Raw genomic sequence first — 16,628 nt, 5'->3', positions numbered from 1 at the left:
CAATGCACTGTTCCTGACCTATGAGCGCAACCCACTTCCAGACTTTTTCAAAGTCGGGTTAAATGTGAGTTTGAGCACTGACGATCCGTTGCAATTCCATTTTACAAAGGTGAGCCCATGTCTCTGATACTACTTGATGGTGACTTATTTGGACACCGTGGTAATAGGAACCACTGCTAGAAGAGTACAGTGTCGCAGCTCATGTAAGATGTTCAGCATTCGCCAACTTATATTTACTAGTGACTGACCTGCTACGTGACGATCTATAAGCTTCCTCAAGCTCGCTAGCTGAGCTCGCTCGCAACTCTGTAATTCAAAGTGGTTTTGAGATGGAAATTAAAGGCACTGGCTCGGTCAAGAATGGTACATGCCGGGCGCTGCAGGCAATGACATCCACAAGGTACACGAGCTGTCCCTATGCGCTCGACTTATTTATGTACTTACCGGCCGCACAGACAAACGTGCCAAATCTTCGCCTAGCATATCGGCACCGCACGTTGCTTGAGGAGCTTGCGATGATCAGGGCGCAGCACTCCACATAGTCAAGAGCCCGATCGGGCATTATTCGGTGATGTTTGGCGTTCGAAGCATACCCCACCTTGTCTCAACAAGTATAGCTGTGCCTACCAGGGTTCCAGATATGGCATGCTTGACTTGAACATGGGATAGGCGTGATGTGGGGGGCTGATGACTGTGGGTTCTAATGCTAAGGGAAAGTTGATACAAGTGCTACCGTTGGTCTCTCTCCAGGGAGACGAATTTGCCTTAGGCGTGAAGCAGGAATTATCTCATGCGAGTATCGTGGGGAAAAAGGGGGCAAATTTGAGTCGGGGACTACATACACTGCCCCAAATGCTGCGCACAGTGCGTGGACCGGTGATTCAAAATATACCAGTGTTTGCAGAAGTCAGGGTATTAGAAACTGTAGTCCGTCTCGAGGAGGGTCTAAGTTTATGTTGTATTTGAAATCGATATCTATAGATGGTGAGCCGAGCTGGAACCTGCTTGCGAACATTGTCGATCTCTATGTAGTGCCTTTCTCTTCATTGAGGATGTCGTCGATCTTGAAACCAAGGATTACCACTGCCGCGGGAAAAAAAGTAATCAGATCCTGACTTCTTGTGACCTCTCAGCTCCTACTGTGCTAGCATGGCTCCAATTTACTGATAAGTGTGGTTGAAGTACTTACCCTCAATCTCTATTTGATCATGTATTTGTTTCAAGGCGGACCGTAAATGACGTTTCTAAAACGAGGCGGTACGATTTGATTACTGAACGGAGTGTGAAATAAAACCCCGAAAAGTAACTCCGCCAGCTGGTTGTCCGCTGTGCCGGGCCGTTGGTTTAATTTTAGGTTATTCCGAAGCTCTATGTGTATTGTTGACAACTGTGGACACAGCAAACGTTTTGATATGATGATGTCGAAGAGCCTCCATGTGATACCGCTGTGCTAATAAGTTGGAAGACGATGTCCAAATAAGACAACTACCGAGCACCATATCGGTGCCCCTGCAAGCTACAAAACGCAAGCCATCTCATTTCGTTTTAGTCCAGACTTCTTCCGAACTAATAATACCCCTACGCAGATTTTGGTACAGTATTTCTACAACCGTGAGCGTCCGCGTTGTGTCACCCTTCACAGACGCATATTTCCGTCTCTCGTTCGTGACTGCTCGATACGATGTCGGACGCGGGCGAAAGCCAAGTATCAAGGAAGCCAAAGGTCCTCATTGCAACCTTTGACGGTACTGCAGGATCTTACGATGCGACGGTGAGTCTCCGAATACCATACACAGATATAGTAGCTAATGGTACTCACAAATCGTTTTGTCACAGAATTCGAATGTTGTTAAGTTCGTGTCTTTATTGAAGAAAGACACAGACAGCCAGCTTTCCTATTATCAGGTATGTGCCTGTGCAGTACCCCAGCGAATTCATTATCCGATCGCGGATCACCCACGTTGCAGTAACAAGGGTACTGAAGTCCCCCTTATTATACAGGCTGGCGTTGGGACGTATTTTTCTCCTGGAGTGGTGTCCCCCATGTTCACTTGGCTCGCCAAGATATTGGATGAGGCTTTTGCATGGTGAGTATGGTAGGCTGAAATGAAGCTCGAAGTTGCTTGAGTTTTTTCAGGTACCTAGACGTTCATGTTATGGAGGGCTACAAATTCTTGATGGACAACTACCGACCTGGTGATAAGATATGTCTTTTCGGTGAGAACCTCGCATTGAGAGCACAATAGATTCCACTTAACTCAAGGCAGGCTTCTCTCGAGGAGCATATACTGCACGTGCGTTAGCGGGAATGCTGTACAAGGTCAGTTGCTGTTGGTCATCATTGGAAGTTGCCTTTCGTGCTAAGACATCGTCGCAGGTTGGGCTACTTCCAAAATCCGACGTCCAGCAAATTGGCTTTGCCTACCAGGCCTACAAGCAGACTGGCACACAAGCAGATCTGCTGGCTGCAGGCTTTAAGCAGACATTTTCGCATGACGTCCGGGTAGAGTTCGTAGGAGTCTGGTAAGTTTTTCCTATGTCCTGCTACCTGAAACTAACTTTTCGGTTCCTTTTTTAGGGACACCGTACAAAGTACCGGGGTGCTCTTGAGCCGGAGCCTGCCATTCACAAACTGCAATACCCTGATCAAGACATTTCGACACGCTTTGGCTCTCGACGAGGTCTATTCGGCCCATTACCCGCATTACTCTATACTGACTCTCATCCATAGCACCGTGTTAAATTTCAGCCAAATTTATATCATCGACCCCAGTCAGATACAGCTGATCCAGAATTTGCCCAGATGTCAAAGTTATCCGAAGTTGTTGCCGAACTGGAAGATAGAGCTTCCGGTAAAAATGGCTCACTGCGGAATAAGCTCCTTCAAGCTGTGAAACGCGGAAAGAACCTCGTGAAAAGGCCGAAGTTTCAAGGACTGAAGCATGGTTTCAAGAAAATTCAGCGCCAGCAGAGCACAAACGAGATCGTCGCTGAGATGCCTGGGGAGACTATCATCGTCAAGGAAGAGACGAGTGTGGAAGTGCTTGATAGTCCAGACGTAGAGCCAATACCACCATCAGATGTTCTGGAAGTCTGGTTCCCAGGATGCCATACCGGTGAGCATACATACATTTCACTAATTCTCTCTTGACAAAATATGAGCAGACATAGGCGGCGGTAATGTTGGGAACTCTGTCAAGGTCTCGTTGGCGCAAACTACTCTTCGCTGGATGGTTGAACAGGTCCTCCTGTCTCAGTGCGGCATCGTTTTCGATGAGGTGGCCCTTGAGCGTGTCGGCATGCCATTATCGAGCCTTCCTATCTCGAAAACGCCGCCTGCTACTGAGAATCCGACCGGCAAGTCACCACCGATGACAGACACGACCGGTCTCAGTGCTGCAACCAACGACACTTTAGTAGAAGAAGAACCCTTACCCGCCCCTTCTAGCCCGCACACTGATCCTCCCACTACACCATCACAGCCAAATCCAGAAACCTGTGATGCTCTTGCTCCTTTATTCGACGAATTGCAGTTGCAGAAGGCCTGGTGGCTCCTTGAAATCATTCCCCTTCCATTTGCCTGGCAAGATGCACATGGAAAATGGCACAAGAAATGGAAGTGAGCTACTTATAACTGCGAAGAACTTCTTTTATGATTGACTATGGATGGCAGGTTCCATATGGGCAAAGGTCGCGCTATTCCCTACCAGCATCCCAAATTCCATTCATCCGTCAAGGAACGGATGGACTATATACCCTTGAACTATAAGCCGCGAGCGAGATACCGACATGAACAGGTCATTTTCGTATGACGATGACGACGATTGGACCTCCACACGACTTACCTTGATGCCCATCCATGATTTACTATTATTATGAATCCATACTACGAATATCCCGAGTCCCCCGAAGGACGGGTACTACGTTACATTTTCTGCCCGAGCTTTACCTTGGTATTTACGAGTTGGGACTTGTTTACAACTCGCCTTATGATTGTAATGATGACGATCACGTCAAGATCACGTTGTACCATACCGTTTCTGTGCTTTGAAAGTGCGTTTTGCGAGTCTCGGGCGATGCTGTAATCGCCTCTAGTTTCGCCGGAGATACCATCGCACGTTTGACCAATCAGACACATTCGTCCGTAGCTCTTGTCCAGCTGCGATGGATGTGGCGTAGCGTTATAATATTATTGGACCGGACGCCACCGCAACTTTGAGAGAATATATCAGGATCGGGAGCCCCTCCGTGAGTCCTTCAACCCAGAGTAAGTAATGCAGAGGAAGTAGGTGTACCGTAATATAATGTTTGACACTAGTAGGGTGCTTCATGGTCCAAACGTTTATGCCGTATGCTGAATCTCAAGTTGTCCCGCTAGCATCCTTCAATACAAACTTTATTTCAAGAAAACTGCATAGTCGTGTTATCGGCAAGCGGTTCTCAACCCCAAAACAAGAAGCTACTAGTACCTTTTGTCTCTTTCATCATCGCAGTCCATCATAGCGAGAGTAATGATCGGATCTTTCATTCTTCTCATGGTTCTGGCGCGAATGCTGTTTCCAGGTTTATTATATCCAGCTTCGTCTGCCTGATATGATCTAATAGGTTGGGCTGGACCGAGCGTTAGCTCGGGATGGGACGCAGGCAGGTGGAACCGCTCGCCCATCAAGCCGGAACGATCCGCGGCTCATAGCTGCCTAGCCCAACCAGACGTGGAGGCGACGGTTAGAGTGATCCTGCATTAGCCAGTGTTGAGAGCAGATTTGCTCGAATGCACGGATATACGTCTCGTACGCTAAGGATCTCCAGCGGCCGGCAATTCGAAATATTTCGGGATCAACCTTCTTTGCGAGATAAAAGGACGCACCACCCGAAAGTCGTGCCCCAACCCCAGGCCATTAAAATTGAGTTGATGCGCTCCAAGGCCCGGATTTTGGCCATTGGACGAACATCACCTTTGTTGTCGCGCCACGAGCAAAAAGGATCATTTGCGAGGGCGGGAACGACTAAGGCCAAGTTGTGGAGAGCCGACAGAGGACACAGGTCTCCTTGCTCGTTGAGAAAGACAGATTGTGACTCCCCGGCCCGAGCCGTCTTGGCTGATGGTAGGTCGAGACGTGCGTAAGGGTTGTTCCGCAAGTCGTGTCCAAAGAATGCATGAGCGCGGGTAAGGTGTTTGTTCAACTTTGAGTGGGTTGAATGCGGAGCGAGAAGTGACGGAGACTTCACCGAAGCGCATCATGCCAAAGAATACACATGATGCCATCGCCCACACGCATGCGTCGAAGGGATCTGATGATATGAGGGTGGCCTTGAGAGTCGAGAGCGTCGCGACTGATATGCGGCCTGGGTGGCTGGAGAGGTTTTCGACGGCCGCCATGCAAGTTCTCCAGGCCCGGCAAGGACCAGTTGATACGGTCATGGTGAGAGTCAGACAGCGGTGGGGGCCAACCCTGAGCAATGTGCCAGGCCCGCACGGCGGACAAGTATTTACGTGCGACTCCGACTGAGACAGGCTCGAAGGTCACGGAAGTGCCGCTTTCTGCCGAGAGAAGCGGGTCACCAGGGTCTGGGTCCGTGACGGCCCATACATCAGGAAAACCTTCCCGCCGTAAATTTCTCCTAATTATCAGAATTAGCCTGAATTTCCGATAATTTGTCTAATTAGCCCAATTACTGATAATGCTTTCAAAATATCTTAAGATCGAAGGACCCATGATCGAATTTCAGCAAGAACCGTTATACTGATAGCTCGTACATTAAACACTCATTGAGGTAATAGATACTATGATGCTTGAGTCACTACGTAGTTAGTACAAATGTTTAAAGGCTGAGTATCTCTCAACTGTGTGTTATGATAAGATTACACAAATGCATGAACCTCTCCCTCTTCGCATTGTCGTGTTGTATGAGTTTGATCAATGCCATGACCCTGCCATATGGCTCACAGAAGTGTTCTGCAGAAGCGTCAATGTTCAAGTAAGTTCCATTTCTGAAACCACTGAGTGCATTATGTGATGCAGCCCCAGCAAGGCCAAACACAGAGTCAAGGTTCTCCTCATTCATGTATTGGTAAAGGCCATTGAGGAATAAGACATCTATGATCATGTTTATGAACTAATTAGTGATGTGCATGGCCCGGCTTGGAATTCTGGAAAGCCAAAGCCAGTGGCCTGAGCTGTGGCTTTGTAGGGTTTGCAGAGGCAGTGAAACTGTTCCAAACCCTGAACCAATTATCATCACCATGATCAGTATTTCATTCCCAGTGAAAGCAAGAGTGAGATACCAGTGAGTCTGAGCAACGAGCCTTATAAATGTTGCTGGCAGCGACAATTGTTTGGCAAAGGCTTTGGATCCAAACAAACACTCAGTCACATCAAGCTCAGTGCTTTGCATCAACCATGTGTGCATCATGGACATCCATCTTGCATGTCTCGTGATTGGTGATCAGGTCTTGTTTGGGAAGCTTTGCAGAGGAGAGCTTCCATTTCTAACTACTCTCAGACCAGGTGAGTCTGCAATTTTACCTTCTTTGTAGTCTACTGATGCAGGAGAGAGCCCAGATGCCCTCGTTCTAGGCACCACATCTGCAGATGACATTAACATCCATGAGGCTGATGGTGAAGCAGCATTCAGCGCATCTATCGACATTCATCTCTGGCAAAAATGAATGCGCGTAGCTGGCGTGGTCGGCATAGAGTTTATTGCTCGAGGTGAGTGCATCATCTCACTTTGGTCTTCCATCCTTACACCCCTTCTCACAGGGCACATATGGTCACTCACCTTCTTCACCTCTCCCTTACCTTCTCCCTCATCTAGTTCTCTCTCCACTTGTGCTGCAGGAAGTGGGCCCTGGCAAGTCGCTCTCTGTCTTATGGAGCACAGCCCACCCACTTTTGTAAATGGGAGGCTCACCATCAATGTGTTCTGTCCATCCTTAGGATCGTCCCCAATACTGGACTTGCTTTCGTCGTCTTCACTAGTCCAAACCTCCCACTCAAGGCACCCATCCTCGAATCAGCCTCATGCCGTGACACCTACTACCCCAACACAACTGCCCCTCACAATTCCCCTTCAATCTTCAAACCGCCTCACCCACCACCTGTTACAATGGTGCCATATTTTCTTTTCTCTTTCTTTCTTTACTTACTCATCAAGTCTCATGACTGCTTATCAACATGTCCAACATGTGAACACTTACCTATATGCTTACTCGTTATGCTTACACAGATAATTACTCATACTATTCCCTGATTGGTTGATCCAACATTGTACCATCTCTCATCTCCTTTTCTGATTGGTTGATATTGTCTTCCTATTCTCGCTTACCTTTCTTGATAGGGTCATTCACTGACAGACCGGCCCTAAACTACCTTCTTGTTACATATATATATTACGTCTCCTGTACTTGTATTCCTTAACTTGAATCTACTAGGTTCTCTCCTGATACTTCGAGTTCACTGATCTAGTTGCCTTCCAAGCAGACTAGCCTGAATACTCGATCTAGTGAGCCCTTGACACTTGACTAGCAGAACCTTTGATCTTAGAACTTGCGATACACTTCAGCCTTGATCATCCTCTATTGGAATGCTGAAGAAGAACTATCCTAGTTGTAACACCGCCCATCAGATGGGTCTGTATTCAGTGTACTGGAGCTTGTGTGAGTTACTGATCCTAGGTTGGTTCTGATTTTGTTGTATTGCATGGGGGCTGATAATGGGCTTCTACTGATAAGTTGATGCAAAAAAGTGGGGCTGAATGCTGGAAGATAGTGATGGTTCATCAATCACAGTACTCAGGCTGCGGCTCAGGCCAGAGCTGAGCCAAAGCCAGCCGTCACTGGCAGCTTTGGCCTGGCCTGGATTTTTTGCAAGCCCAAGCTGTCTGAAGCCAGGCCAGGGCTGCGGCTTTCGAACCAAGCTGGGCCGGAACATCACTAGAACCAATCTGCTTTGAGCACATGACAAACCACTGTACTGGTGTTGTCCTGTAAGTTTACATAAGTACGAGTATGAAGTCTGAAAAAATAAACCTACCACTTTGAATTTGTGTAAAAAGTTGAGGCTTTTGAGTAGCATCAGCACCAATATTTTCTTATGCAGAACCTCAGCACCTTGCTGCTCAAGTGGGAGTCATAATCCCAAATCTTTCTGGATATTGTGTGTAGCATAGTCCTTGAACAGGTGGCGGATGTGGGACATCCATGAGACCATTTCTTCTTTGACTCTTTGTGTTTTGAATGGTCTATGTTTAACTAAATAAAATGTTCATCAGTGATGTGCACAAGTGCTGGCAGTACATTGCATGACATACCACCATGGCCAATCACCGCAATTCTGCCAACCATCAACGCCTTCTTCATAGTTTTGGCATGTTTTTTGTGCATTGCACCGACTCCCTCCTTCTGCAACATGACATGTTGTAGTTCAACCTTCATCTTTTCTTTGATCGACAGTATTTCTGCCTTACTGAGATCCATGGGGGTTGATGAATCATCTTCAAAGTCCTCCGACTTGGACTGGGAGGACTCCCCTTCTGTAATGTTGCCTGGAGTTGGGGTTAATGCTGGCACTAATGCCAGTGTCTGAAGTTCATAGTATTAGTACTATAATAATTACAGTGACAGACTTATGTATGTGACACCTGCTACTGATGCCCACTCTGCATTCTCTGCTTGAGGGACCTTGGCAGCACTGAGGTCTCATCACATGTATTGTGAGACACCATGGCCAGTGAGAGAAATGTGCTGGTACACATATTCATCTAATTCATACTGAGGTTCATGTGGCTGGAGTTCAGGGTTGGGTTGGAAGAAAGGCTGCAGTGGTGGGTTGTATGGATCAGCTTGGAATTGAGAAGATCCAGACTGTGACATGGGCGGTTGGTGTCCAGAGTTAAGTTGGAACTCCCTGAGAGGCGGAGGTTGGTGCTATGATGCAGGATACTTGAGAGGCTCATAGTGAGGCTCCAGATGGAGCTCTTGAGGGAACATAGATGCAATCCTAATAATGGTGGCATGATCAGTATAGTGATAGATATATATAATACTGACATTTTTGGCGGAGATGTTAATTGTTGTTGTTGTTGAGCGTAGTGGTACAATCCAAGTCTTTGTGGGGACCTTGGGCTTGTGCAGTAGATTTACCACTCATTTTAAAATTAAAGTACACCCAAATGACTTGGATGGAAATGAAGATCACAGTGGATGTATTTATCAGGACGATGACCATCAGGAAAAAGGGTTTTTGCCATTTTTGGCTGTTTATTCAAATAGAGACACTATGGGCTATATTTAAATATATGTACACTATATTAATAACTTGAGTGATATAGAGTTAGACTCTTGCTATAAATCACACAAATCATATATATACTAAGTATTGACTACCAAAGTGTCTGATAAGCAAATTTACTTGACCAATTGTTAAGAAGAAAACTGTTGCATAAGTCCAAAACATTAGCAGACTTCCGGCTGGAAGGCCAACTAATGTTAGGACCCAAGTGAGGAATAAGATGACAAGATTGATGTATAGTAGAAAGAGAAACTATGTCACCTGGAACAATGTTGTTGTTTTGGCCAATAGCCTTAGTGACTGAATACATATTATGATGTCATCCTGGCTGTTTAGAGAGTGTGAGCCATTCCACATAAGCCAAATGTATGTTCCTTAGGCCAGGCAACTATAGCATCATCCATGATCGGAATAGAGTCTGGAAGGCAAAAAATGACTTTTAGCCTTCCAACTTTCATACCTGCAAATGTATTGGTCAGTAAAGCTTAACTTGATAGGAAGTACTAGTAGCATTAGGTAGCGCACCATGAAGTCCAGTGGACTCAGCTTCATCTGACTGCGCAACAACTACAACATCAAATCTCCCATCTCCCACATCCTCAGCTCTGCCTTTCCCTGGCTTAGCCCTGACTGAATCTATCTCCTCCTGGCCATCTACATCGTTACCAAGAGTGTCCAATGAAAATTTAAAGGTGTGCCAGACATCCAGTTGATGGAAGGGTAAGCGTGCGTGAGGGAGCTGAATGCGTGATATGACTTCCCCTCTGGGAATTTTGTTGACAAACAGCACAGCCTTCAACATATTTACGCACAAAAGTGGGAAGACCTGGCCACCAATAGTCACAAGACAAAAGTTCTTGCATTTTAAAACGGCCAGGGTGTCCAGCAGTAGGGTTGTCGTGATGAAGGGAAATGAGTTCTCGTCGTAGGGGTCTGGGTGTCACGAATTCCTAATATGAACCATTTTTCATTTCTCGGTTTTCCTTCGGCTACTTCCAGTACCCAAGCCAGTCACGTGACTCCTCGTCATGGGTCACCTGTTGCTTCTCCGATTGGCTCACCTACTCCACGGGCTAGAACAATCTCGCTTCTCAAAGGAGAACCGGTCGGAACTTGGGTTTCTGTTTAGTTGCCGTCTTACTCATCTGCTTATATATCATGATGTCACGCTCAGTCATCCGCAGCATCGTACGACTCTTTTCTCATTGGCTGATTTCTTTCAGACTCCTACTTAATGTTATGTATAAGAGTAGGGTAGTTAGCATAAGTGCTCCTTAGACTTAACCTCTTCGTTTCTACTGTTGTAGTGACCTAGACGTCAATGCTCAATCTATCCTGTTGCTCATCGTCATCTCTGACCGAGTCCTAGTGGTTGTGCACTCACCTTCAACATTATTGTTGGACGTCAGTCATAACACTGGGTGGGACGTAAGCGTGGCCTTTGAAGGTGAGAATATTATTGGAAAAGGTCCAATCTGAAAGTGCAGTCTTCATAGGGAGAGGTAGAGCGGGATTGGAGAGAGCATCAATGGTTTTCTGAACCACAATGTCAACCGACGAGGAGATGTGAAGTTTGTCATGCATAGCAGTGTCAATAAGGTTGATGAACAACCCATCAGGTAGCACAGTGACATCCGAGTTGTCTGTAGCATTGACTGAGACATGATCAGGTCTGTGGGAAAGGGAATCGGGAACAGAAATATCTTTGCCAGGTACATGTTGTAGTTGCAAGTCAAAACTGGAGAGGAACAACAGCCAATGAGCTTGTCGGCGATTCAGTTGTCGTGCTTGGCGAAAGTAGGTCAAGTTTTTATGGTCAGTCATGATGAGAACTGGGAAAGGGGAACCTTCAAGGTAATGGTGCCAAGCTTCTAAAGCTTGTATAATGGCTAGCAGTTCCCGATCAAAGATCTGATAATTCCGTTCAGCAGGAGAGAAAGTTTGGGACAGGTAGGAGCAGGGATGCCAATTGCCGTTGGAGTCTTTCTGTAGAAGTACTCCTCCGGTAGCATAAAGTGATGCATCCACTGTGATTGCAAAAGGCGAGTCTTTGTCAGGGATTGAAAGTACAGGGGCAGAGAGGAATCTGTCTTTTAGGTCGGTAAACACTTTATCACAGGCATCCAACCAATCAAAGATCGCATCTTTCTTCGTAAGATCAATGAGTGGTCGGGCTAAAGTGGAACAATCGGCTATGAATTAGCAGTAGAAATTGGCAAACCCAAGGAATGATCGAACGTGCTTGACGGTAGTCAGTTGTTCCCATTTGACTACACCGTCTAGTTTGACTTTGTCCATGCAGATTTGTCCAGGACGAATGAGGAGGCCAAGGTATTCAACTTCAGTGGTATCAAATACGCACTTTTCAGGTTTTAAGGAAAGTTGATGGTCTTGGAGTTGTTGTAATACTCGAGCAGTTCATTGGTGGTGGGATTTGATGTCTTTAGAGAAGATTAAGATGTCATCCATATAAATGACCATTCATCCTTCATCAAGCATGTCAGAGAAGATGTCATTCATCATAGCTTGGAAGGTTGCGGGAGCATTGCAGAGACCGAAAAACATGACGGTAGGTTTGAAGAGATCTCTTGACGTCTTAAATGCTGCTTTCCATCTATCTGGCCCATGAATGTGGACATTATTATATCCCGTGCTGTGGGGAATTCCCCCACTGTAGGTGTAAAACCCCGTCCTTTCTGCATCGTCTCACATCAGTTCCGCGTATTCCGCACGTTCCGCATTTCCCACGCATCATCCGATGGGTTCCGCATTCCCGCGCATCCTTCGGAACCCGCCCGCACTATCCGATATTCCCGCGCATTGTCGGACAACCTTTGTATGTCCTGTCCCCATCCTTCCAGGTCCATTGGTATGCTGTATCCCTCTTCCCACTGTTCCTAACGTTATCCGGATCAAACTGACACATGCCCTTATGGCATGGACCCCTATTCCAGAGTATTGTGCCCATGTGCACTGCCTGCCTTCACTTCCGCTTCCTGAGAGACTTACTACCTGTACCTCAGTGTTCCTTAAAAATAATCTTCCCTTTAAGTAGTGGTACTCAGGGCTTGGGGGTATTTTATTGAATCCCATCTTTTACCTTCCCACTTTTCCTTCACCTTACTAGAGGATCGCTTTGACTTATGCCCACTATCAATCTAACCTTGTGATATACTTCCTTCGACTTCGCCTGTGAGTTCCGACGAATCAGTACGTTCCGCGCTTTATCCGTTTGAGTTCCGTTTCATTCCTTTCCATTCCGCTTGAGTTCCGCTCGGGTTCCACTTGTTCCGTGCAAGTTCCGCTTGTTCCGCTTGTTCCGCGTTTTTGTGGATCCTCATCCTACCTGCGGGAGGGTTGATTAGGGTCATTTAGACAGAGACTAGTACTCCCCAGTAGCAATCCCCTTTAGGGTCGAACGTGCTTGCTCTCAAGTGAGGCAGTAGGCAGCAAAGACCCAACTGTGTAGTAGATTGATTTCTCTCCGCTGCACTTGTTGTACCCACAGCGTGAATGTCCATCTTTGTAAAGATTGTTGCACCCTTTAGTTTGTCGATGAGATTGGGGATACGAGGAAGGGGATAGGCATCTTTTATGGTTGCATCGTTAAGTCTCCTATAGTCTTGACATGGATGGAGAGATCCGTCTTTCTTTCCTACAAAGAAGAATGGGGATGCCTGGGGGGATTGAGAGGGTATGATAGTTCCTTTTGCCAAATGTTCATCAACAAACTTGTTCATTGCCTTTTCTTCTGGTGTGGATAAAGGATAGATCTTGCAGGACCGTGGTTCGAAGTCTGGTTTGAGTTTTATTCTATGGTCAAAGGGTCAAGACAGGGGTAGGGTATCCATAGCTGCCTTGTCAAAGACATCTTTGTACATGTGAAAGACTTCAGGTACGAGTTCTTCAAATGTCTTCGGCTTTTCTTTAGCATACGCTTCTTGAGCTAGCTGTTGTGTGACATTTGCAGCTTTTCAAATTGGACACGGAGTGAAGATGAACCTGGCAGAGTTTGGAACCTTGGTGATTCTGTTCGTCCGGGATACAAATGAGAACGTGGGAGGGATGTGTTCTTGAGTAAGTGGTGTATTGAAATTAGTTTTCTCATAGACTCCAATGAACTCTTCGCCTTTGACATAAGCAATATGAACTTCATCGTCAGCTAGTTCTTCTATTATTTCTTCATCATCATCTTCTTCTTCTTCAGATATGAGTTCAGGTTCCTCCTTGGGGATATCATCTGAGGAGATGTATGCTTCTTCGTCAACAATTTCTTCTATTCTTGGTTGCATAGAAGCATGTCTGGCCCTGTCAGCAATAAGAGTTTTGATCATGGTTGGATCTTCTTCTAGTGAAACTTTGTTCTTTGTCCAATCGATTTGTGGGTTTTCATTTTTGAGCCAGGGAAGTCTGAGGATGATGTCTTCGCCTCCAAGAGACGTGATAAGGAAGGTAGCGAACATAGTTCATCCTCCTGCTGAGAAGAACAAGTTGCAGGCTTTAGTGATGGTTCCTGCTTTGTTCTTTGTTCCATCCACGTTCTGAACTTCAATTTGTGAAGAGAGATTGTGAGTTGAGAAATTGTTTTTTTGTATGTATTTCCAATCAATGAATGTTCCAGTGGCGCCTGAATTGATAAGGGCTGCTGCTTCGGCGGTTTTATTGGACTTGCAGGATTCGATCAAAATAGGAATGTGCATAGAATTTGAATCACCTACAGAAGATACAATGAGTCCGATAGGGGTACTAGGGGTTTCCAATGCCGGTCCGGTCTCCCCATTCAGAAATCCTTCTTTGAAGAAGAGGCGGCTTTCATAGCCTTCCAAGACAGGAATTCCTGATATTCCTTCTCTTGATTGTCTTGTCCGATCTTAGTCTCTCAGGCAGGCATCTGCTTACAGGGTTGCCACCTGGGCGCAGAATCTCTGTGGTTAGGGCAGTCTTTCATCAACCCTTTCTTTCCACATTTGAAGCAGAGACCTAGTTTGTGGCACCTATCTTGTTCGGATCTTGACAGCCTAGTGGTGCGTAGTTGTGCTTCGTCATCCTCTTCATTATTGATATCCATTCTGTCAATATCCATGGCATTAGGATCTTTGGAAGCTCTTCCTCCAGTGTGTTTGTAAAAGACAGCATGTCTGCGAGATTCAATCTCAAATGCTGCTGCAGCCCATCCTTCATAAGTGTTGGGTAATTCTGGTTGGTTAATAATGGCGGCCTTGATGTCGTCACGAAGGCCGTTGCAGAAGAAGAGAATTTTCATTTTCTCATCAGTTATTTCTGCATCAGGGACCAGTCGATTGAAGTAGGAAATGTATTGTTCGATGGTTCCGGTCATCTTTGCATTTTGCATCCTGGCAACTGCCTGCATGCTAACATTTCTTGGAAAGAAGTACACATGGAAGGCATTCTTCCATTCTTCCCAGGTTCCTAGTTTGGTGGACCACCACCTTCTTTCAGTGACTGCAGGAACAGCAGCAGTATTCTGGGTTTGTGCCACTGCAGGTGTGATGACGTGATTGTACCAATATCTGTGTTCGGCTTTGTAGTATCCTTCTGCCCGTTTGGCAGCTTCTCCTTTGGACATCAATGCGAGTGCGAATGTGACTTTCTTGAGGTCATTGTCGTACACCCCTTTGTTGATTTCAAGATAGGTTTCGAGTTGTTTGAACCACAACTTGGCTCGTGCTTTGACTCCATCAAATACAGGAGGCATAACAATCCTGATTTCTTTAGCCGTGTAGTTATTCATGCCGTCGTCGGACATATCGGTTTCGTGGTTGTATTGTCAATAAGGGATATGACAATGTGAGATGAGAGCTTAACCTTTTGTTATGCTGAAGTATAACGCAGGCAAACAATCAATCAATAAGACCAAAGGTCTGTTGATATGTTCTAGACAACTGTCTAAAGAACGCCAAAGTTCAAATAAAGGCTAAGTACCAAAGAGGTAACTTAGAATCAAGTCAGAGTGATCAGAGGAAAACCAGCGTAGGTTAAGCTGAAGAATCAGCGTCACCTAGCCAGGGTTTATATAGTAAACAGGGTACAGGGTATGATGTAATAATAGGTAATGATCAGTAAGCTACATGTGTAAGCAATGAGGTGTCTGAGTCATACCGAACTAAATATAGATTGATAAGAGTCATGCATAGTCAGCATGGATCAAGGGAAAGAAGAAAAGAAGTTCATAGAACAACACAGCCGTAACAATGATGGACAAACTGAGAAATTGATCCCCCAGCCTACAACAGCTAATATGAGGGACGGTGGTTGTGGGCAGTTAATGAGAGCTATGGGACTTGAAGATGACAGAAATCAATACATTTCGATCCAGGTGAGATGCAATATTTTACGTACCGTGCATCTAACCAATTTTGACGGAATGAACAGGGTGATGTGCACTTGCTGTGTGCTCAAGTAGGACTCAACTTCAGCACAAAATATGTTCATCAACCTGCAGAAATTTTAAGTAAAATTTTCAAACTGGTGAGTCAATAACAAGAGAATGAGGACTTAGCTAAAGGATTGTCATGATTATTCTAGGCTCACCGTGAGCACCCTTACCTCAAGCGGTTCCAAAATGACTGGGCTACAGCCAAGATAACAAAACAGTACCTGCAAAACAAAAGAAAACAATCCAACCACAAGAGGAAGGCTCGAGATGAGGGGAACAGTGGTTGGCACAAGACATGTTCTTGTTTCGACATGGGTGGTAGTGAGTCAGAGGAAGAAGGGGAAGACGAAAGCAGCGACCATGGGAGTGGCGACAAGAACAACGAGGGAGACAATGTGGGCGAATCAGGATAAGCGGCAGATGGATGACGTTGTGGGTAATCCAATCATCTTTTGCACCTGTCGAGCTGCAGTGCTCTGAGTGTCTCTATAAGTTCTGATTGGAATAGAAACAATTTTGCGGTCCATTTTCAGTGTGATTGGAGCTTAGTGTTTATCACTGGAAAAACTGGTGTATCTGGCAGCTATTGTACATGGTCAAAGGTACCTGAAAAGCCAATGTATATTGCCACTACAGTACATAGTCAAAAACACCAGAAATGCAGTTGATTATACAGCTAATGGTGCATGACAGGTGAGTGGTCAAAAGCACCACAAAAGGTGGTGAACTTCATCACCTGAAAAGCCTTTTGACAAGATGGTGAAATTGGCAAAAATTCCGGTTATGTTCACCTTGTTTCATGCACCTATTTGCACAGTGAACACTACTGGATGGTGGTGATTGTCACCTTGTAAGCTCGTCATCATCACCGACCTCACAGGTGATCCAGCCAGTGAACTTCACCTACTTCTGGTTTCATAGTGATTTACTGATGCTGT

The 16,628-nt window shown here is 45.8% G+C and overlaps 2 protein-coding genes across 2 annotated transcripts; one reads left to right on the top strand and one right to left on the bottom strand.

Moving 5' to 3' along the window:
- Positions 1–9,384: 9,384 nt before the first annotated feature.
- EDB91DRAFT_1066237 (uncharacterized protein) lies at positions 9,385–9,603 on the bottom strand (the record flags this gene model as incomplete). Its single annotated transcript, XM_041314812.1, has 1 exon — positions 9,385–9,603. One exon carries the CDS (start codon positions 9,601–9,603, stop codon positions 9,385–9,387), a length of 219 nt encoding a protein of 72 aa, XP_041168531.1.
- Positions 9,604–15,453: 5,850 nt separating this feature from the next.
- On the top strand, positions 15,454–16,103 carry EDB91DRAFT_1089757 (uncharacterized protein; the record flags this gene model as incomplete). Its single annotated transcript, XM_041316597.1, has 3 exons — positions 15,454–15,630; positions 15,687–15,782; positions 15,840–16,103. 3 exons carry the CDS (start codon positions 15,454–15,456, stop codon positions 16,101–16,103), a joined length of 537 nt encoding a protein of 178 aa, XP_041168530.1.
- Positions 16,104–16,628: the final 525 nt, after the last annotated feature.

The sequence above is a fragment of the Suillus paluster genome (genome assembly GCF_016628075.1).
Source record: "Suillus paluster strain FC165 chromosome Unknown EDB91scaffold_414, whole genome shotgun sequence".
Lineage (NCBI taxonomy): Eukaryota > Fungi > Basidiomycota > Agaricomycetes > Boletales > Suillaceae > Suillus > Suillus paluster.
The sequence above is the reverse complement of the archived record's forward strand: the minus strand, read 5'-3'. Positions and strand labels throughout refer to the sequence as shown.